General features: G+C 41.9%; 1 protein-coding gene and 1 non-coding gene across 3 annotated transcripts in view; both read left to right on the forward strand.

Annotated features, from left to right (window-relative positions):
• The window catches only part of DSP (desmoplakin), a 45,060-nt gene that overhangs the window by 18,575 nt on the left and 4,102 nt on the right, over positions 1-22,383 (forward strand). The window contains exons 5-23 of one of the 2 annotated variants that reach the window (XM_036085131.2): positions 1,619-1,747; positions 2,594-2,644; positions 4,068-4,229; positions 4,943-5,047; positions 5,918-6,013; positions 6,333-6,458; positions 6,797-6,949; positions 8,533-8,687; positions 11,010-11,136; positions 12,125-12,326; positions 12,571-12,797; positions 13,476-13,642; positions 14,088-14,226; positions 14,757-14,950; positions 16,030-16,192; positions 16,666-16,749; positions 17,764-17,871; positions 18,392-18,490; positions 19,232-21,526. In XM_036085131.2, coding sequence (XP_035941024.1) covers positions 1,619-1,747; positions 2,594-2,644; positions 4,068-4,229; positions 4,943-5,047; positions 5,918-6,013; positions 6,333-6,458; positions 6,797-6,949; positions 8,533-8,687; positions 11,010-11,136; positions 12,125-12,326; positions 12,571-12,797; positions 13,476-13,642; positions 14,088-14,226; positions 14,757-14,950; positions 16,030-16,192; positions 16,666-16,749; positions 17,764-17,871; positions 18,392-18,490; positions 19,232-21,526 — 4,782 coding nt within the window. The remainder of the gene's footprint in view (positions 1-1,618; positions 1,748-2,593; positions 2,645-4,067; positions 4,230-4,942; positions 5,048-5,917; positions 6,014-6,332; positions 6,459-6,796; positions 6,950-8,532; positions 8,688-11,009; positions 11,137-12,124; positions 12,327-12,570; positions 12,798-13,475; positions 13,643-14,087; positions 14,227-14,756; positions 14,951-16,029; positions 16,193-16,665; positions 16,750-17,763; positions 17,872-18,391; positions 18,491-19,231; positions 21,527-22,383) is intronic. The other variant, XM_036085132.2, reaches the window with a different exon arrangement.
• Positions 17,016-17,122, forward strand: LOC118531213 (U6 spliceosomal RNA). Its single transcript, XR_004915057.1, has one exon. It is a non-coding gene; the product is annotated as a U6 spliceosomal RNA (small nuclear RNA).

Here is a 22,383-nt window from a genome sequence, read left to right on the forward strand (position 1 = left end):
TCAAATTAGAAAGGCAGTCAGATTTAACTTTTAAAGAGCTCACATAAATCTGCCATCTTTTTAATTTATTTTTATTTTTTATTTTTTATTTTATTATGTTGTGTTAGTCACCATACAGTACATCATTAGTTTTTGATGTAGTGTTCCATGATTCATTGTTTGTGCATAACATCCAGTGCTCCATGCAATACATGCCCTACTTAATACCCATCACCGGGCTCACCCATCCTCCCACCCCCCTCCCCTCTAAAACCCTCAGTTGTTTCCTGGAGTCCATAGTCTCTCATGGTTCATCTCCCCCCTCCGATTTCCCCCCCTTCATTTTTCCCTTCCTTCTCCTAATGTCCTCCATGTTAGTCCTTATATATATTCCACAAATAAGTGAAACCATATGATAATTGACTTTCTCTGCTTGACTTACTCACTTAGCATAATCTCCTCCAGTTCCATCCATGTTGATGCAAAAGTTGGGTATTCATCCTTTCTGATGGCTAAGTAATATTCCATTGTATATATGGCCCACATCTTCTTTATCCATTCATCTGTTGAAGGGCATCTCGGCTCCTTCCACAGTTTGGCTATTGCGGACATTGCTGCTATGAACATTGGGGTGCATATGGCCCTTCTTTTCACTACATCTGTGTCTTTGGGGTAAATACCCAGTAGTGCAATTACTGGGTCATAGGGTAGCTCTATTTTTAACTTTTTGAGGAAACTCCACACTGTTTTCCAAAGTGGCTGTACCAGCTTGCATTCCTAACAACAGTGTAAGAGGGTTCCCCTTTCTCCACAACCTCTCAATATTTGTTATTTCTTGCCTTGTCAATTTTTGCCATTCTAACTAGTGTAAGGTGGTTTTGATTTGAATTTCCCTGATGGCTAATGATGATGAACATTTTTTCATGTGTCTGTTAGCCATTTGTATGTCTTCTTTGGAGAAATGTCTGTTCATGTCTTCTCCCCAATAAATCCGCCATCTTAATATTGCCAACATTAATTGAAATGAGCTTTGAGTATGCTGTATAGTAACTTCTCTTTGAAATGGGTTATAGGGAGTTGGGCATCCTGAAAGGTAATGGTAAATGCTGAGTTTAAAGAGTTGATAATTACAGGAATCAAAACAATTTAAAGGAATAAACAATGAAAAATACGTTTAAGTTGGCTGTTTAGCTTGGGACATAGTACATGACTGAGCTTAATGAACTATTTCACAGTTTAAAATGACTGAATATAGAAACTTCTACCAGTAATTTCTAACGTGTCATACGTAGATATGCACACCTGTTATACACACACACACACCACTTCTACCCAGGTAGATTTTTTTTTTTCTTCAGAGGACATGATCTAGCTTTCAAGCATCTCATTCCTGCATCACCTGTCCTCAGCCATGGTGAGCTGGGGGTCAACAAGTTGTGGACCAGCCCCGTTTGCTGTTGAGAACTCCAAGCCTTTACAAAATTTTTTTGGTTTTGAAAATATTGAATATTGACATCTTCAGTCTTATCGGAATGGAAGCTATGTACGTCCCTTGGTGCTCTGACCTCTGATGCTCTGGGTAAGGTGAGTTAGATGCAAAGGATCGGACATGAAGGGCACACTCTCTTTCCCTCGGCAGGCGGAGATGGATCTGGTGGCCTGGGGCGTGGACCTGGCCTCTGTGGAGCAGCACATCAGCAGCCACAGAAGCATCCACAACACCATCGGGGACTATCGCTGGCAACTGGACAAAATCAAAGCCGACCTGGTACTTTGAGATGTTTCATTTTTAGAGTCTTGAAAAAGCATACCTAAGGATTGTGTAGTTCCTCAATCCTGGGCATTTTTTGTCTGTAAACATTAGCCTAAGATTTCTTCCCCAACGGACTGGAAACTTCTAAAAATCCCATTTCATAAATGGGGAAGTGGACTCGGATAGACCTAGTAGAGATTGTGTTAACTCTTAAGGAAGAGGTAAGCAAAAGGCGAAGGGCGTACACATGTGGATTTGTGTGTAGTTTGTAGATGAGTATTTTTGGGGATGGTAGGGTTTTTTGTTTGTTTTTTTTTCAGAAAGCAGAGCATCTCTTCAAATAGACAAAGCACAGCAATCGTAGAGATTTGTGTGCTTGGCGAATTCTTTTCTATGTGTCTCTTCCTGACACTTTTCCTTTGCTGAAAGGACTGGCTTGAAGCTGGGTCAAGAATTACAGCATGAAATAATCACCCGGTTTTAAGTGCCCGGTTCCGCCCAGATCTTCATGCTTCTAAATCCCTCACTTTTTTTTCTTTACTTAGACCAGAGATACTCATCTTCACTTCTGCGTTTTTTTCTCCCCTTACTTTTGTTCACTTGAGTATCTGACCAAATTTCTCCCTCTTTTCTCTAAGATCTAAAAGATGGTACCACCAGGCCAGTGGAGGGGGTGGGGGTTGCCTTCAAATCCAACTGGGAAAAGGTCCCTGTGGGTAAAAGTTTCTATAGAGCAAACACTTCTTTCTACTGAGTGATCTGAAGTCATTATCTGACAAAAAGGAGGTTTAGAAGGGTTGCTGTTTGTATACCAACCCACAAGGGGAATTAAATAATTACTCACTGTTTATCTTCTTCTAGCGTGAGAAATCTGCCATCTACCAGTTGGAGGAGGAGTATGAAAACCTGCTGGTAAGCTGACTTATTTCTGACATCTCTGTGTTCCATTCCATTAAAATGGAGCACGCCTGGGCGTGAGGCACCTAATGACCGTGGGAGTACCTGGAAGTATATACTTAGGGCCTATAGATGCGACTTTCATTTCTACTGCTGGGTTTCCTTTAGAAGTGAGTATTAGAAGATTTTTTTCTGAAGACAGTACCCAGCGCTGTTCTGTTTGTAAGTTGAGTGTCACATAGATAGCACCTATTTTAAATACTTGCAATTAAAGAGATAAAGCTTTTTCACTGGTGAATGGTAGCCTTTTTATGAAGTATTAGCAAAAATAAGACTTGTTTTCCCCAGATAGAAGTTTCTTAGACCATCATCACCATTTTATGACAAAATGGAAATCAATTCACTGGTCTGGTAAGAAGAAGAGCTATTGCCATTTTTTTTGCCTATTTGTGTCACCCAATCTTCACCTTTTCAGTATTTCTTTGTTGGTAGTGATCCTATTTATTTATTTATTTATTTATAGAGAGAGACAGAGAGAGAGAGAGCGCGCCTGAGTCAGGGGAAGATGGGGGAGGGGGAGAGAGAGAAGCCTCACACAGACTCCCCGCTGAGCATAGAACCCGACGCGGGACTTGATCCCAGGACCCTGAGATCATGACCCCTGCTGAAATCAAGAGTCAGACGCTCAGCTGACTCAGCCACCCAGGCACCCCGGCAATGATCCTTTTTAAATAATGTGGCTAGCTGTGACACAATTGTCCTGTTAGGTCTGGGTGTGACTAACGGTACCTTGAATTTTGGGAGTGCGGAAGAGGGCAGGAAAAGCTTAATTTATCTTTTTAAGATTCTAATTTTCCCTTTGTAATCTAAAACTAATTATTGAACCCAAACATCAGTGTCTGAATCAAGACCCTCTTGAATTAGGTTATTCCATTGAATCTAAAAGTACTCCCTGTTCATTGTTAAGCTTGGATGGGTCTTTTTTTACATACTAGGTGGTCAGTGAACATTTTATTGATTCATGTGATTTATTTATTTATTTAATTAATTAAAAAAATTTTTTTTAAAGAAGATAGCAGGAGGGGAAGAATGAAGGGGTGGATATCGGAGGGGGAGACGAACCATGAGAGATGATGGACTGAAAAACAAACTGAGGGTTCTAGAGGGGAGAGGGGTGGGAGGATGGATTAGCCTGGTGATGGGTATTAAAGAGGGCACGTTCTGCATGGAGCACTGGGTGTTATGCACAAACAATGAATCATGGAACACTACATCAAAAACTAATGATGTAATGTATGGTGATTAACATAACAATAAAAAATTAAAAAAAAAATTTTTTATGTAAAAGGGACCACACAGTCTTATCTCTGGAATCTGCAGAGAACACCATTAATGTGCATGATGTGATCCTAATGCTGCTTTTGAACTTCCTGTGTAGAAAGCATCCTTTGAGAGGATGGATCACCTACGACAGCTGCAGAACATCATCCAGGCCACGTCCCGAGAGATCATGTGGATCAATGACTGTGAGGAGGAGGAGCTGCTCTATGACTGGAGTGATCGGAACACCAACATCGCCCAGAAGCAGGAGGCCTTCTCTGTAAGCTCACCCCTTCTGGTTGTAGATGTGAGGCTCTTGCCTGGGAGGGCCCTGAGATGGGGATGAATGGCCTTGAAATAACTTAATCAACTCCTTTGTCATTCAGCCTCTGTTGAAATGGTCATGGAGAGCCATTCCTTTCTGGAAGCTTTTCTGGTGACTTTAGAGGGGCAATGCATTGCTTAACATCCTGGAAGTCAGCAGATAGGGTCAGAATTAGGCATTCAGATATCCCAGAGGGTGTGTAGCACAGTAGGATGGTGGATTAAAACTTATGTGTGGCTTTGGGCAAGACATGTCACCAGGGGGGCGCCTGGGTGGCTCAGTCATTAAGCATCGGCTCAGGTCATGTTCCCAGGGTCCTGGGATTGAGCCCTACATTGGGCTCCCTGCACTGCGGGAAGCCTGCTTCTCCCTCTCCCTCTCCCCCTGCTTGTGTTCCTTCTCTTGCTATCTCTCTCTGTCAAATAAATAAATCTTTAAAAAAAAAAAAGACATGTCACCAGTGTGGCCTCTGCCATGTACTAGATGACCTCAAACGTCCTTTTTGGTCTTAAAAATGCTATGATTCTTGAGGAAATCATAACACAATTCTTTGACATTGTTCATTTCCACAATGCAGTTTTGTGTTCTAAGTTCCCTTCAATATGGCGGAAGTGCTGGAAGGCTAATGGTGACTTGCTCTGAAGTGTTTACTTTTCTTTCATGTATAGATACGCATGAGCCAACTGGAAGTTAAGGAAAAAGAGCTCAATAAGCTTAAACAAGAAAGTGACCAACTTGTCCTCAATCAGCATCCAGCTTCAGACAAAATTGAGGTAGGCTTCATGAGATTTATATTTTTATTAGAGAAAAAAGGGAACTTTTTGTAAAGACTATACAGATGAATGATTCTTATCTGTCATAAAGCCATGACAAGTTTATTTTATATATTTTGGGATCAGCACCCTAGACTGGCAGTTGGCACGCTTTTCTGGAAAGGACCAAATAATAAACATTTTAGGTCTGCAGACCATTTGGTTTCTGTCGAAATTACTTAACTCTGCCATTATAGTGTGAAAGCAAACATAACAATATGTAAGTGAACAGGCATGGCTGTGTTCCAATAAAACTTTATTTATAAATGCAGGCAGTGGGCCAGATGTGGCCCTTGGGCTGTGGCTTGCTGACCTCTGCCCTAGGCTGCCATCTGTGGGCTGTGCTCAAGGCTGACATTAGCTGGTATGACATCAACTGGTATGGCCATATTGGTTGGAAGTATTTTCCTATCAGTTGGTGAGAGTCACTGCCTTAAGACCCTCAAGCCCTCTGCATGGGTTCCTCGGACTTGCCCGTCATCTTGGCAGCTGTATCGGGACAGGGTGCAGTGGAAGGACCCTGCTCCAGTGTCACCTCTAGTGTCTACTCTAATTCTGATTGGTCGGTAGCGATGCCATTTGAGTGAGTATTTTGACAAATACTCCTAATGGTATCTATTTGCTAAAACTGGTTTTAAAGTTTAATTTCTACGGTACCATGAGTTCCCTGTTGGGAAATTCTGTTTTCACTTTTTAGAAAAACATTTGCTTGATTTGGTAGTCGATAAAAAAATGTTTCATAGCTTTCAGTCGGGCTCACATATCTATCAAAGAACGGATGTCCTTGTATGCCTGAGTGGTGATGTGACAGCTGATGTTTTCTTGCTTCAGGCCTATATGGACACTCTTCAGACACAGTGGAGCTGGATTCTTCAGATCACCAAGTGCATTGACGTTCACCTCAAAGAAAATGCTGCCTACTTTCAGGTTTTTATGCTTAGTAGTAATTTAATTGTCATTTAGGTCCTAATACCTTATTTTTTGGAATGTATTTTTTTAAAGCACCGAAAACAATCTTCAAAATATTTTACAAATACCATTTATTGGCTTTCAGTTTAGAGCAGCACAGACTGGTAACCTGGGCACCAGTCACTCAGATGTCTCTTGCTGTCCCATGAGTTAATATCGTTTCATTAGCCACCTGTTAAATAGACTCGGGGAAGGTAGTCCTTGACATGGAAATGCTAGATGTTGCTGTTTACTGACTGCCTTTTCATTAACGCGTGATCACGCTCATCTTTAATAGTTTTTTGAAGAGGCCCAGTCAACCGAAGCCTACCTGAAGGGCCTTCAGGACTCCATCAGAAAGAAGTACCCCTGTGATAAGAACATGCCCCTGCAGCGCCTGCTGGAACAGATCAAAGAGCTGGAGGTATCATCACAAAGCAAAAACAGAGAGAATACTGATTACTTGGCGTGAAATTTCCTTTGGAAAAGCATACTTCAAATTCCATCTACGTAGGCTTTTCACACAATGATAGTCTTTCCCGCCCACTCAATTCACGGCTCTGTAGCTTCCAAAGTGGCTCATTATGAAAGGTCCCGAGAGTCCCTGCCCATAGAGGAATTTGTAGCTTTTTGGAGCTCAGACAATGATAGCAATTTCTTATTTGTCATGTCGTAGCAGCTATTTTGGTGTCACTTGCAGCTCTTCTCTGAAATTCACAGAGTATTTATGTGATGAAAACACGATCTTATTTGCAATTGCAGAAAGAACGAGAGAAAATCCTCGAATACAAGCGTCAGGTACAGAACTTGGTAAACAAGTCCAAGAAGATCGTGCAGCTGAAACCACGGAACCCAGACTATAGAAGCAACAAACCCATCATTCTCAGGGCTCTCTGTGACTACAAACAAGACCAGGTGTGCACTCGGTTATTCAGAATGAAGCCCAAGTTTTCCCTTTCTTTACACAGAGAGTTTTGTCAATAGAGGGAGTCGAGTTTAATCCAGGTTTCAGTGAGCAGCACAGAAAATGCCTTTCTTTCATACACAAAGCAGCAAGCTGTGGAAAAATGCAGCAGCTCTGTTCTAAGTCCTAGCAGAGTTTTTAATAATTAGGACAGCAGTTATTTATAGACTATTTATTTTATTTTATTTTTTATTTATTTTATTTTTTGGTAAAGATTTTATTTACTTGAGAGAGAGAGAGAAAGAGAGAGGGAGCGGGACGAGGGGCAGAGGGAGAGGGAGAAGCAGACTCCCCGCTGAGCAGAGAGCCCGACGAGGGGCTAGATCTCAGGACCCTGGGAGCATGACCTGAGCTGAAGGCAGACGCTTAACCGACTGAGCCACCCTGGCGTCCCTAGACTATTCATTTTAAGTCTTAACACTTTTCTTCTTCTAATATGCAAAACTTTATTTGTGATCACCCTTTAAATCTTAAATTTTAAAGTCTTTAAATTTCTTGAAAGATCTTTGAATTTCTGACATAAAAGAAATGAGAAATGTGACCATTATGCTGCATATGAAGTGACTATCATTGCAGATTTTCTGCAGTCACTGAGCCCATCAACTCTGCGGGCTTGCGGTAAATACAAGCATCTATATGGAAAGATGACTTGGTTTTACTAGTTATTTATGTAATTCCCACAGCTCTGATTTCTTATAAAAATTACGGAGGGTTTAAGAAATATGATCAGTTGCTTAGATAAATGTTCTAAAACAATGGAGTTTATTCTCGCAGGAAAAAATATTTTAAGAACTTGCATGGAGAGGAGAAGTTGAAATAGCGATTGAAATATGTAAATATCAAGCTTGTTACATTTCACCAGTGAGGATAGTTGTCATATTCGAAGTGTACCCCTTTCAAGAAGCTATGGAGTTAATTTAAAAAATAAGGTATTTGGATGTTGGAGTTAATTTAGAAAGTTGTTTTTCTGGGGACCTGATGCCAGAATTTGTTGTTTTTACTTCTAAATTTTAAGAGCGAATGTGTGAGGCAAGTAACTTTGCATAGTAAATCTAAAATGTAAAATATGAACTCACAAAAATAGGAAAGCCATGGGGTGAATTTTTGCTTTACAAAAGGATTTCTCACTTTACTGATGGATTCCCCAGGCTGTCTTTTAGAAAGTTACTTTACCTAATTCATTTTATACACACCTTTTAGGCTCTGGTGCATTATTTAAAGCATCAGTATTGTTGGGATGTATAAAGATCATCTTCATTTAAAGAAAAATAATAAGGAGCACCTGGGTAGCTTAGTCAGTTAAGCATTCGACTCTTGATCTCGACTCAGGTCATTATCTCATTGTTGTGAGTTCAAGCCCCATGTTGGACTCCACACTGGGCGTGGAGCCTACTTAAAAAAAATAAAATAAAGAAAAATAATAAGGTAAAAGCTCAAATGGTTTGCACAGTTTTATCTCTATTTCTCTTTGAGAAAAAAAGATAAACATGTGTACTCATGAGTAAAGCCAAAACACGGGCCACTTGCCTTACAGAAAATCGTGCACAAAGGGGATGAGTGCATCCTGAAGGACAATAATGAGCGCAGCAAGTGGTATGTGACGGGTCCTGGAGGTGTGGACATGCTCGTCCCTTCTGTCGGTCTGATTATCCCTCCTCCAAATCCTCTGGCCGTAGACCTCTCGTGCAAGTAAGTTGTTGAAGTTTCTAGTAGCCACAACGTGAATGCGAGTGTGGAGAAATAGGGCAAATGCTTATACGAAAAACACAGACATACTCTTTTTCACTAAAATCCCCTCCCTTGAAGAAAGGAGCCTCAGGAAGGTCCCCTTGCATTGTTATGCGACTTTATGTTGAAGATTCCAGTTTTTATTGGAAGGTAAAAGGGAATGTCTGACTGTGTACGGGGACCGGAGGAAACAATTCTTTTTTTTTAAATAGTAAATATTTAATATGTAAATATTAAACAACACACTACTGCACAAGCAATGGGCCAAATAAGAAATCAAATGGCAAATCAAAATATGTCCCAGAACAAAAGAAAATACCCCACAATATTCCAAAACCTATGGGATGCAGCAAAAGCAGATATTACAGTGAAATTTACCTGTGAATGCTTGTATTAAGAAAAAAAAGTTCAAATAAACAACTTAACATTATTCCACAAGGAACCAGGAAAAGAAGAAACCTAGCTGAAATTTAGTAGAGGAAGGAAAGAACAAAGAAAAATCAGAAATAAATAAAATCAAGACCAGAATAAACAATAACATAACACTGAAAGTAATGACCAGTTTTTCCAAAAAGAGAAACAAAATTGGCAATGCTTTAACTACATTAGCTAAGGGGGAAAAAAAAGGAGAGAAGATTCAAAAATCAAAATGAGAAATGGAAGAGAAAACAGTACAACAGTTAACTACAGAAATACATAGTGTGATAACAGATTACTCTAAAGAGTTATATACTAACAAATCAGATAACTTAGGGGGAAAAAAAACCCAGATAATTCCTAAAAATGCACGAGTTACCAAGATTGAATCATGAATCTTGAATCCAAGTAATAGGAAATCTTCGTAGACCAATAACAAGAATGAAAGTTAAATTAGGAATCAAAAATCTCCTGGCACAGGAAAGCTCAAGACCACATTAAAAATACATAATTAATGACAATCTTTATCAAAATCTTACAAATAATGGAATAGAGGAAACACATTCAAAATCATTCCATGAGGCCATTACTACCCCTAACCAAAGCAGGATAAAAATACAGAAATAAGAGTCTAGTTTGTCCCATATAAGTATTGTTACTCCGACTTTCTTTTGACATCCATTTGCATAATAAATGTTTCTCTACCCCCTCACCTTCACTCTGTAGCTGTCTGTTAGTCTAAAATGATTCTCTTGTAGGCAGCATATAGATGGGTCTTGTTTTTTTTTTTTAATCTGTTCTGACACCCTATGTCTTTTGATTAGAGCATTTAGTCCATTTATATTCAAAGTAATTATTGATAGATATGTATTTATTGCCATTTTATTACTTGTTTTGTCATTGTTTCTGGAGATGTTCTCTAATCCTTTCTTGTCTTTGTCACTTTTTGTCTCTCCTTTGCACTCAAAGAATCTCCTTTAATATTTCCTGCAGGGCTGGTTTAGTGGTCATAAACTCCTTTAGTTTTTGTTTGTCTGGGAAACTATCTCTCCTTCTACTCTGAATGACAGCCTTGCTGGATAGAGTATTCTTGGCTGCAGCCTTTTCCCATTCAGTACTTTGACTATATCATGCCACTCCCTTCTGGCTTGCCAAGTTTCTGTTGAGAAATCTCCAGCTAGCCTTACAGGTTTTCCCTTGTAAGTTAAGGACTTCTTTTGTCTTGCTGCTTTTAAGATTTTTTTCTTTACCACTCTTTTGCGAATTTAATTACAATATGTTTCGTGTTGGCCTGCTATTGTTAATTTTGATGGGAGTTCTCTGTGCCTCCTGGATCCAGATGTCTGTGAGGAAACAATTCCTACCATGTATCTTGAGGGCATTGTTTCAAAGTTCTTCTTCCCTTTTTAGACTATCAGTAATTTTGCAGGTAGCCACAAATATAAAATGCCCTTCATATTAATACCTGCTCATCAACAAGCAGGTAGAGCATTCATTGTACTGATTGTCCGTGGCAGATTCTTGTCCACCTTTTATTATGGAAATCCTCAGCCATACACAGAATAAGGAAGGTAACATAACAAGCCCACGTGCTCGCTTCCAAGCTGCAGTAGCCATCAGCATCCCATGAGCGGTTTCTCCCTGTCATCCTGCATGGTGTTAGACTTCTGTCTATTAGAAAGTGGCTGACAAACAACAGGAGAACAAAGTGAGTTACCTCTACTAATGTTGTTCACTGAGAATGAACTTTTGGAGAGTAACTTAGTCCAGATCCATTGAAATGTTGAGTGTTTAAAAAGTATACATTTGCCCATTACTCTGTTAGTTCTTGGGGACTCCAGTGTGTTTTCCCCTTGTGCCTTCTAGGATTGAGCAGTACTATGAGGCCATCTTGGCTCTGTGGAATCAGCTATACATCAACATGAAGAGCCTGGTGTCCTGGCACTACTGCATGATCGACATCGAGAAAATCAGGGCCATGACTATCGCCAAGGTACATCCTCAGGACCACTCGGGCTGCCTCGGGGAGGCTCCACACTGCCCCCCGTGGTGCTTCTTTCTGCCAGGCAGACCTCCTAGCAGTGCAGCTGATGCTTTTGTATGTCATCAGGAGAGTTAGCTCAGCCTGCCTGGGTGGTTAGGGTCCATCCCACATAGAGTGGGAGGGATTCACAAGTGGCTGGTTCTGGTACAAACAGAAGTACAAACTACAGTTCCCTGACAAGACAGAAGTACCATGGAAAAGGCATGTGGTCCTGTAATTTCTCCTTTGATGTAATGGAAAGCTAGATCATAAATTATTAACTGGATAGCACAGAAGTAAAAGGTGGGATAGAATTCTTGAAATAACACCCACAGCATTAGTTCTCTAGATCAGTGGTTTTTGAGTTATGGTCTGAAGAATCCTAGCTTAAGGGGGTCCTCTAGGGATGACAGGGCCAGCAGAGAGGAGAGAGGCACAGAATGGATACATCTGGTGCTCCCCCTTACTCCCCCTTTTCTCTTTTCAGTCAGAGCAGCTTTGCTATGATCTGCTTTAGGTTTGCGACTTCTGAGTAATATTTCCTTTGGCGAATAAAATTCTGCAGGAAAAAAATAGACAACCCACTGCCATGGCTTTGAGGAGCAAACTTGGAATCCTCAAGGACCTTTTATATCTTTTTCTTTTTTTAAAGATTTATTTATTTGAGAGAGTGGGGGGGGAGGGGCAGAGGGAGAGGGAGAATCTCAGGCAGACTCCACACTGAGCGCAGAGCCTGACGCAGGGCTTGATCTCACAACCTTGAGATCATGACCTGAGCCGAAACCAAGAGTCAGGTGCTTAACTGACTGCGCCACCGAGGAGCCCCAAAGACCTTTTATATCTTAATCAGCCTTTGACAAGTATTGCCTTAAGCCACTGATAGCATAGGGCTTTTTCCGGCACTCTTCTTGGTCATGCTATGGGGACAATCAAACGCTTCTGCCTGGTTTACTTGCAGCTGAAAACGATGCGGCAGGAAGATTACATGAAGACAATATCTGACCTTGAGCTACATTACCAAGAGTTCATCAGAAACAGCCAGGGCTCGGAGATGTTTGGAGATGACGATAAGCGGAAAATGCAGTCTCAGTTCACGGATGCCCAGAAGCACTACCAGACCCTGGTCATACAGCTCCCTGGCCACCCCCAGCACCAGACAGGTGCGCAGCGTCTTTCTCTTTGTATCCACCACACACACAGCTTTCACAGAAAGTAGTTTGCTTACAACTGGGTTCAGAATCACTTCTTTGGGAAATAACATATCAAAAGTCACCTATACACTAAATTTTCAGGATCAAATCAAAGGAGGGAGCTATAGTTTGTGCAGTATGGGTATTTTTTGAGGCCGAGCACCCTCCTAGCTAGGAATTCTCTGATTTTTGCTGTCCTGACATGTTTTTACAGTAACCACAACTGAAATCACTCATCATAGTTCCTGCCAAGATCTCAACCATAATAAAGTGATTGAAACCAACAGAGAAAATGACAAGCAGGAAACATGGATGCTGATGGAGCTCCAGAAGGTTCGCAGGCAGATGGAGCACTGTGAGGGCAGAATGGCCCTTAAAAACATCCTTCTAGCAGACCAAGGGTCTACGCACCACATCACAGTGAAAATAAATGAGCTCAAGGTAGGCATCCTGTACTGTTTTGCCTGATTCCAGCTATATTTGAATTTATCTGCAAACTAATTAAAAAAACTACTGGTTTAAATATTTATAGAGAAGAAGCACTAATTTTCAAGAAAACAGGCTTCTGGCAGGATTTCCTTTTTTCTTTGCCATGCCTCCAAATTTGTAGAAGGTTGCCAGGCTGGGGATTAAGCCACCTTTGTGTTGGTTTATGGGTTGCTGAATCAGGCTATGTCGTACTTCGTTCATTTTTAAAGTTTTCATAAACATTAATTTGGTTGCTGCCTGAAACCACCTATGATACAGGCTAAACAGGTGGAATCACTTTTATTTATAGAGAGGAGACTGACACGGAGAGATTTGATGGGGCGGGGGAGGGGGACTGGTAAAGGCTCAAAGCCATGGACAGAGCTGAGACCGTAGCCCCAGTGTTTTAACTCCCCGCTCCGGGATCTTTTCTGCTCAGCCACACCGGGGCACCACATTAGGAAATGCAACATATATACCCTAAGAAAGAGGGCCATGTTTACACAGTGCCGGAAAGGCCTCCCCGAAGAAGGAAATGAAATGTCAACTCCGTCTCTTGAGTCTTTTCCATTTAGTGGACTTGTTCGGGACAAAAAATGATGATAAGAATCAGACAGCTAAATCTAGCACTTTCCTTCTTTTTTTGAACAGAGTGTGCAGAACGATTCTCAAGCCATTGCTGAAGTTCTCAACCAGCTGAAAGATATGCTAGCTAACTTCAGAGGTTCAGAAAAATACTGCTATTTACAGAATGAGGTATTTGGACTGTTCCAGAAACTGGAAAACATCAATGGTGTTGCAGATGGCTACTTAAACAGGTAAACGCGACTGACCTCGATCACAGACATTTTGCTGTTCTCAGGCTTCATTTTGTCAGACTTCCTTTGCTTTCTATGCTTGACTCACTGTGGCCTTGTCTTCCAGTTTCTCGACTCACTACAGGCTTACTTACACTCGTCTGTGCTTCTGAGAGAGGGTCCTCTAGCCTCGGTGTTCATTCCACCGTGGTGAAATCTAATGCATCTCACAGCTAAGGTATATCTGTAAGAGCCAGGACTTCGAAATCTTCAGTGAATGCACAAGGGCTGTCTGAATCATGGTGCAGGGGCAGAGGGAGGGAGTTTATTCCTCCTGCAGCTTGTAAAATAGGCAAAATGAATTTTTATCAGCTTTAACATTCTTTCATTAATAGTGGCCAGAGCCAAACCTTCAAAGGCTAATTACATCACCGACAATGTTCTTGGCCTCCTTGGCTCTTTACAGCTTATGCACGGTGAGAACTCTACTCCAGGCCATCCTGCAGACAGAAGACATGTTAAAGGTGTACGAAGCCAGACTCACCGAAGAGGAAACCGTGTGCCTGGATCTGGATAAGGTGGAAGCTTACCGCTGTGGGCTGAAGGTAACCGAAGTTACATCCCGTTATCACAGTGCCCCGGGTTATGGGAAATAATGCAGGACTGCTCAGTCCCCAATCCTGAGGCTTCACTAAGTTTTTATGAGTCTTGAGGATTCCTGGATTTCACTGGCCATACATGGTTGACATCTGTCTTTATCTCTAGGACACTGTTTTCCAAAGTGTGCTAGCGGGAACTATGTGCATAGGTAATTTGTGGTGAGATGAGTTTGGGGAATGCAGAGTTAAACATAATTAAACTGGTTTCTTTACTACAGGACTTCTCCTCCTCTTCAAGAACGTTCATATGTGTTACAATTATTCAGGAACGGAATAGAGTATGGTATTCAGCATTTCGCAAACAAATGAATTTCTCACACCGAATCTTTTATTAACGGGGTAGCATAAGGAACTAGATCATGGACATAAATATTGGAAAATGCAATCAGTAAATACATCTTCCTGGATTGATTATCACTTAAAAATGCAAGTATTCCAAGAGATTAATTTGTACTCTTTTCTTTCTCCTGTGACAGAAAATCAAAAATGACTTGAACTTGAAGAAGTCCTTGTTGGCCACCATGAAGACAGAGCTGCAGAAAGCCCAGCAGATCCACTCCCAGACCTCACAGCAGTATCCACTCTATGACCTGGACCTGGGCAAGTTCAGTGACAAAGTCGCACAGCTGACAGACCGCTGGCAAAAAATAGATAAACAGATAGACTACAGGTGTGCCAACCTCTTTCCCTGCTTTCTTCCCATTTGGTTGTTCCAAGATAATGTCACTTGAAATAATCACTGTAAAAGTAGTGGTTTGGTTTGGTGTCTAAGGTAGGCACAAGGGGCTCTCTGTTCTTGGACTGCCTGGAGGTAGCTTTGTTGGCAATGGGAAGTAGCTAAATCACAATAGACCAGCTTGAATCAACCCATATCAGGTGCTCTCCAGGCTCTTAGGAAAAAGCGGAAGCCATTGCTCAGTCTCTTTTGGGCCCTATAAACTCTTGTTAGGACTGTTGGAAGGAGTAGATGCTTTGAGTGAGTGTTCTTCTGAAATGTAAGAAAATTACATCTTATACAAAAGAAATGCCTTATTCCAAATGAAGGTTAAAAAGTATCCAGAATTTTGATGTGGTTCCTTTTAGTAACTCCTTTTTTGAAAACATCTTTATTGATCAAAACGAACCAAACAAACGTCTTTATTGGTAACTAATTCACGTGTCATACAATTCACCCATTGGCAGTATACAGTCCAGTGGATTTTAGTGTATCAGAAAGGTGTAACCATCACCACAATTGACATCTACAACATTTTCTTTACCCTACAAAAAAAGCCCCGTTCCCATTACCAGTCACTCCCCATTACCTCCCAACCCTCTGGCCCCAAGCAACTGCCTGTCTTCCCTATGTCTCTGTAGATTTGCCTCTTCTGGACATTTCACATGAATGGAATCAGACAATGTGTGGTCCTTTGTGACTGTTTTTCCCACTCAGCATAATGTTTTCAAGGTTACTCCCTAGTGTAGCATGTATCAGTCCTTCATTCCTTTTTATGATTGAATCATATTCTACCATATGGCTATACCACATTTTATTTATTCCTTCATCCGTTGATGATTTTTTGGCTATCATGAAAGATGTCCCTAGGAACATTCATGTAGAACTTTTTGTATGGGTGCGTGTTTTCAGGTCTCTTGAACATGCAGCAGGTAGAATTACTGGGTGATACTGTGTGATGTCATGTGATAACTCTGTTAAATGCTTTCAGGAACAGTGGCACTGCTTTAACAATTTTATCCTGTTTTCTCCAGACTGTGGGACTTGGAGAAACAAATTAAGCAACTGAGGAATTACCGTGATAACTATCAGGCTTTCTGCAAGTGGCTCTATGATGCCAAACGCCGCCAGGATTCCTTAGAATCCATGAAGTTTGGTGACTCCAACACAGTCATGCGATTTTTGAATGAGCAGAAGGTACAAGCCAATTGGTCATTCCCTCAGATAACGCTAGGTGTGTTAGATAACTGGCTGTATTTTCCTCTGGTTTTCATAGCAGTACCTAGGTTCGAAACAATATTTAATATTACTAGTTCATTTTGTGAATGCTTGCAGAAGGCCCGGAGGAAAAAAAAAACAATTGAGATACTTACAAAGAAATCAATTATGAACTAGAAATAATGTAATATTGTAGCAAAGTATCTTTATAAATTGAGGTGTTAGGATCAGAAAAGAGCACAGATTAGAAAGTTTCCTCTTAGAGAAAAAAAGTTGAAGATTTCGTGCTTCTCTTTTCTGAGGAGAAAACATGCTCATCTCCTAAGGTTTAACTGTGAGGTCACTGAATGGAGAAATAAACTGAGGAAAAACAGTTGTTCGACAGTGAAATAACATTTATGTAAAATTATTTATATACTTTGATGTTTATAAATACTTTATTTTTTATATAGAACTTACACAATGAAATATGTGGCAAACGAGACAAATCAGAAGAAGTTCAAAAAATTGCCGAACTTTGTGCAAATTCGATTAAGGTATGTTAGCTTCGACAAAGAATGTTGGTATTTCTTTTTTTTTTTTTTAATTTTATTTATTTATTCGACAGAGAGAGTGAGAGAGCACAAGCAGAGGGAGCAGTAGAGGGAGAGGAAGAAGCAGGCTTCCCACTGAGCAGGGAGCCTGACGCGGGGCTTGATCCCAGGACCCTGAGATCATGACCTGAGCCGAAGGCAGACGCTTAACCATCTGAGCCACCCAGGCGCCCTGAATGTTGGCATTTCATCAAGAATAAATATTAACTGTGCTCCCTTCAGCAGCACATGTACTGAAATTGGAATGATACAGAGAATATTAGCATGGCTCTTGCACAAGGATGACATGCAAATTTGTGAAGTGTTCCAGATTTTAAAAATCTCTATTATTAACTGCATTATTTTCTGATTTACTTTAAAGAGCACACACCTCTTTTTTTAAATTTTAAAGATTTTTTATTTTTTTATTTTTTTAGAGAGAGAGAGCGCATGCGCATGCACGTGCATGAGCAGGGGGAAGGGCAGAGGGAGAGGGAGAAAGAGAATCCTGAGTAGACTCCAGACTGAGCACAGAGCCTGATGTGGGGCTCAATCTCATAACCTGAGCCAAAATCAAGAGTCAAATATTTAACCGACTGAGCCACCCAGGTGCCCCAAAGACTATAAACTTCTTGAGGATAGCAATTATGGCTTTATGTATTCTTTCCTGAACAGACCGTAGAAAGTTTGTCATCCGTTAACCTGAATTCATTGCACATTGGCAGTATCTATAGGAATGAGCTGGTCTTCATTCTTTACACTGGTAGTATGTGCAAAAATCTTCATTTGGTATATAAAGATGTACTACTTGGTTTAATAATGTAATATATTCGCTACTTGGACACCATCAGTACATGACAACCTTTGGGGTTGGTCATTAGAAATACAGCTTGATGATTTAAAACCGTGGAATTGTAGCTGTCAGTGACTCTTTTAAGCCCGTTAGGTAGGTTTATCTTAAACTTTTTTATTCGGCAGGATTATGAACTCCAGCTTGCATCATACACCTCAGGCCTGGAGACTCTCCTGAACATACCTATCAAGAGAACCATGGTGCAGTCTCCCTCTGGGGTGATTCTGCAAGAGGTAAATATGTCATTACATGTTTCTTAGTTGCCCCTCCTGCATCTTCTCTTTTCCCTGTGCCCTTCCTGTCTTCCCCGCAGACCCTGAATGCACCCCTTGTTACAGGGTACCTACTCAAAACAGGTTTAATAGCAGGTTATGCTCCCTTAGCGTGAGCCATCAATACCCGATGCATTTTAGGAAATGGTCAGTGGAAGTCTGTATCTAGTGTTTCTATGCTAGAATCTTTGCAGAAACTGGGCTTAAAGTCTAGGTTTAATGAGGGAGGCTTTTAACAAGTGGAAAGTGTCTAGTAGATTTTTAAAAGACAGCTTCTTCCCAAAGATGTCAGAGAACATCACCTTTCGGATGGCTTAGGAGAAACACCCTAGAGTCATGAGGTTGGAATACAATGTTATCAGCCCTTTGCTTTGTTGTACTTCTAGATTTTGGAATAAGCACACATGAATGAAGGGAGTTCACTCTTTAAATTATCTTTTCAATTTTAAATTATAATTTCTTTCACTCCTTCTTTTGCAAGGCTGCTGATATGCACGCTCGGTACATAGAACTACTTACAAGGTCTGGAGACTATTATAGATTCTTAAGTGAGATGCTGAAGAGTTTGGAAGATCTGAAGGTAATTTATTTACTTTATTTCCTTGGAGGATCAGAAAAGAAAATGGAATAGAACCTTATTATTGTTATTGCCTTGTTATAACCTGGATTTGGACATACTCACTGGTATATAGTTTGTTCATAAGTCAGGTATTAGTTCTGTGATCCAGGACACTGCTCTGAATGGAGTTAGGTAATATTTACAAAATTCTAGCTACTTTACCTTACAAAAAAACCCCAGTAATTTCCTTTATCGTTTGGTCAAGTGATTTGCTTTATTTGTTTGTGTGTGTGTTAAATTAAGGAAGAGAACATCCTGGACTGGCTGGATTTGGATTGTTTTATGTTGAATAATTGTTTCATTTACTCCTCATTTCTAATACACGCATTGAGTTTATATGGAAACTTCCTACCTTGAAATAAAGGAAACATAATTCATGAAATCTCAAGCTTTTGATCTTGGAAGAAATTGCCTCATTTACAGACGAGGCAAGGGAAACTCAAAGGTGTTCTATCAGTTGCTAAGATCGTACAGATAGTTGATGGAAGAATTGTGACGAGAACACAGATAGCATGCGTTCTTGTCTAGTAGCTTTCCCCTCATATCACTCTATATGTGTGCTTCTGCGTGTGTGTGTGTGTGTGTGTGTGTGTGGTGTGTGCACGCACGTATGCAGGCGTGTAAAGAGAAATGAGACCACATGATGGGCTTACAATGTGAAATGTTTTTCTTTCAACCTAATTTCTGCTTTTGCTTCCCCAGCTGAAAAATACCAAGATTGAAGTTTTGGAAGAGGAGCTCAGACTGGCCCGGGATGCCAATTCTGAAAACTGCAACAAGAACAAATTCCTGGATCAGAACCTGCAGAAATACCAGGCGGAATGTTCCCAGTTCAAAGCCAAGCTCGTGAGCCTGGAGGAGCTCAAGAGGCAGGCGGAGCTGGATGGGAAGTCAGCGAAGCAAAACCTGGACAAGTGCTATGGCCAAATAAAAGAACTCAACGAGAAGATCACCCGGCTGACTTACGAGATCGAAGATGAGAAGCGGAGGAGGAAGGCCGTGGAAGACAGGTTTGACCAACAGAAGAGTGACTATGACCAGCTGCAGAAGGCCAGGCAGTGTGAGAAGGAGAGCCTTGGCTGGCAGAAAATGGAGTCTGAGAAGGCCATCAAGGAGAAGGAGTACGAGATAGAAAGGTTGAGGGTTCTTCTGCAGGAGGAGGGCGCCCGGAAGAGAGAATATGAAAATGAGCTGGCAAAGGTAAGAAACCACTATAATGAGGAGATGAGTAATTTAAGGAACAAGTATGAAACAGAGATTAACATTACGAAGACCACCATCAAGGAGATATCCATGCAGAAAGAGGATGATTCCAAAAATCTGAGAAACCAGCTTGACCGCCTCTCGAGGGAAAATCGAGACCTGAAGGATGAAATCGTCAGGCTCAATGACAGCATCCTGCAGACCACCGAGCAGCGGCGGCGGGCCGAGGAAGATGCCCTGCAGCAGAAGGCCTGTGGCTCGGAGATGCTGCAAAAGAAGCAACATCTGGAGATCGAGCTGAAGCAGGTCATCCAGCAGCGCTCCGAGGACAACGCAAGACACAAGCAGTCCCTGGAGGAGGCTGCAAAGACCATTCAGGACAAAAACAAGGAGATAGAGAGACTCAAAGCTGAGTTTCAGGAGGAGGCCAAGCGCCGCTGGGAATATGAGAATGAACTGGCTAAGGTAAGAAACAATTACGATGAGGAAATCATTAGCTTAAAGAACCAGTTCGAGACGGAGATCAACGTCACCAAGACAACCATCCACCAGCTCACCATGCAGAAGGAAGAGGACACCAGTGGCTACCGAGCCCAGATCGACAACCTCACCAGGGAAAACCGGAGCCTGTGTGAGGAAGTAAAGCGGCTGAAGAACACGTTGGCCCAGACCGCGGAGACTCTCAGGAGGGTGGAGGAAAACGCCCAGCAGCAGAAGGCCACCGGCACCGAGGTGTCGCAGAGGAAACAGCAGCTGGAGATCGAGCTGAGGCAGGTCACTCAGATGCGCACCGAGGAGAGCGTGCGATACAAGCAGTCATTGGACGATGCTGCCAAGACGATCCAGGACAAAAACAAGGAGATAGAAAGGTTAAAGCAACTGATAGAGACGGAAAGCAGCGCGCGGAAGTGCCTGGAAGAGGAGAACGCGAAGTTGCAAAGGGCCCAGTATGAGCTGCAGAAAGCGAACAGCAGTGCGACCGAGATGATCGGCAAGCTGAAGGTTCAGGAGCAAGAGCTCACACGCCTGAGGCTCGACTACGAGAGGGTCTCCCAGGAGAGGACCGTGAGGGACCAGGACATTGCGCGGTTCCAGAGCTCTCTGAAGGACCTGCAGCTGCAGAAGCAGAAGGTGGAAGAGGAGCTGAGCCGGCTGAGGAGGGCCGCCTCAGAAGACTCGTCGAAAAGGAAGAAGCTGGAGGATGAGCTGGAAGGCATGAGGAGGTCTCTGAAGGAGCAGGCGATAAAAATCACCAGCCTGACCCAGCAGCTGGAGCAGGCGTCCATCGTCAAGAAACGCAGTGAGGACGACCTCCGGCAGCAGAGGGAAGTGCTGGACAGCCACCTGAGGGACAAGCAGAGGACCCAGGAGGAGCTCAGAAGGCTCTCCTCCGAGGTCGAGGCCCTGAGGCGGCAGTTGCTTCAGGAGCAGGAAAGTGTCAAACAAGCGCACCTGAGGAACGAGCATTTCCAGAAGGCGATAGAGGATAAGAGCAGAAGCTTGAATGAAAGCAAAATCGAAATCGAGAGGCTGCAGTGCCTCACAGAGAACCTGACCAAGGAGCACTTGATGCTGGAGGAAGAGCTTCGGAACCTGAGGCTGGAGTACGACGACCTCAGGAGGAGCCGGAGTGAGGCGGATAGTGACAAAAACACGACCATCTCTGAACTCAGGAGCCAGCTGCAGATCAGCAACAACCGGACCATGGAACTGCAGGGGCTGATTAATGATTTACAGAGAGAGAGGGAAAATTTGAGACAGGAAATTGAGAAATTCCAAAAGCAGGCTTTAGAGGTATTCACAAATATTTGATCACAGCTTCACTGTCTTTGAAATCATTCACTCCACTTTCATCTCATCTCGGCTGTGCTCTGCTCCTGGGATTGGCTGCTCGCAGACACTCCGCTTTTTCTGTTTATTGCTGTACTGCTATCTGTCGTAACCCAGGCCACTGCTTTAAAGTGATCTCAGTGCTGTTTGCCCTTCTGTTCTCTCCCTGCGTCGATGCCAGTCTGTGTGGAACCTCTGTCTGGCCAGGCTTTTCGAACATCAGCAGGGGTACAACAGCTCAGAGTTTGTCTTCTGAATGTTCCACTCTATTTTCTAGAAGATAGCTCTTGCTTAGTGAGTTCTGACCTGCACTTTTCACAGAAATTTTTCTAAATAAAAGCCTTATTAAAGGGGTTTTCTATGCAATTTTAAAATCACTTTTTCTTTCTTGCTTACATGATTTTTCTGCATGCATTATTCTATTCTCTTTTGATCATGACCCTCATATGTTTCTTTTTGTTTGCCTTTTCTTCTTTTAACCCCTAATTTAAAAATGCCTTCTTGAAGTTCTAATACATTTGACTTCTGTAGACAATATTTGTGTGGGGTGTATTTGTGTATTTGTGTGTGGGGCTGGGTGTGGGGTGCGTATATGTCCACAGATTTATTTTGCTTTATTAAACATGTTAGTATAGTTATAACAGGTGGGATGTAGGTGTAGCAGGGGGACAAAACTCCCCATCTTTTTTCGAACCATAATTCCTGTTAAGAACAAGAGAGGTCTACAACTTCTCCTAGTTCCTTCTAAAAAAAAAAAAAAAAAGTAAGTATGAAGCCATTTATCAAAGTGGCAACATATATCTACGGAATTTCTTTTCATG

This window comes from Halichoerus grypus, chromosome 9 (assembly GCF_964656455.1).
Source record: "Halichoerus grypus chromosome 9, mHalGry1.hap1.1, whole genome shotgun sequence".
Lineage (NCBI taxonomy): Eukaryota > Metazoa > Chordata > Mammalia > Carnivora > Phocidae > Halichoerus > Halichoerus grypus.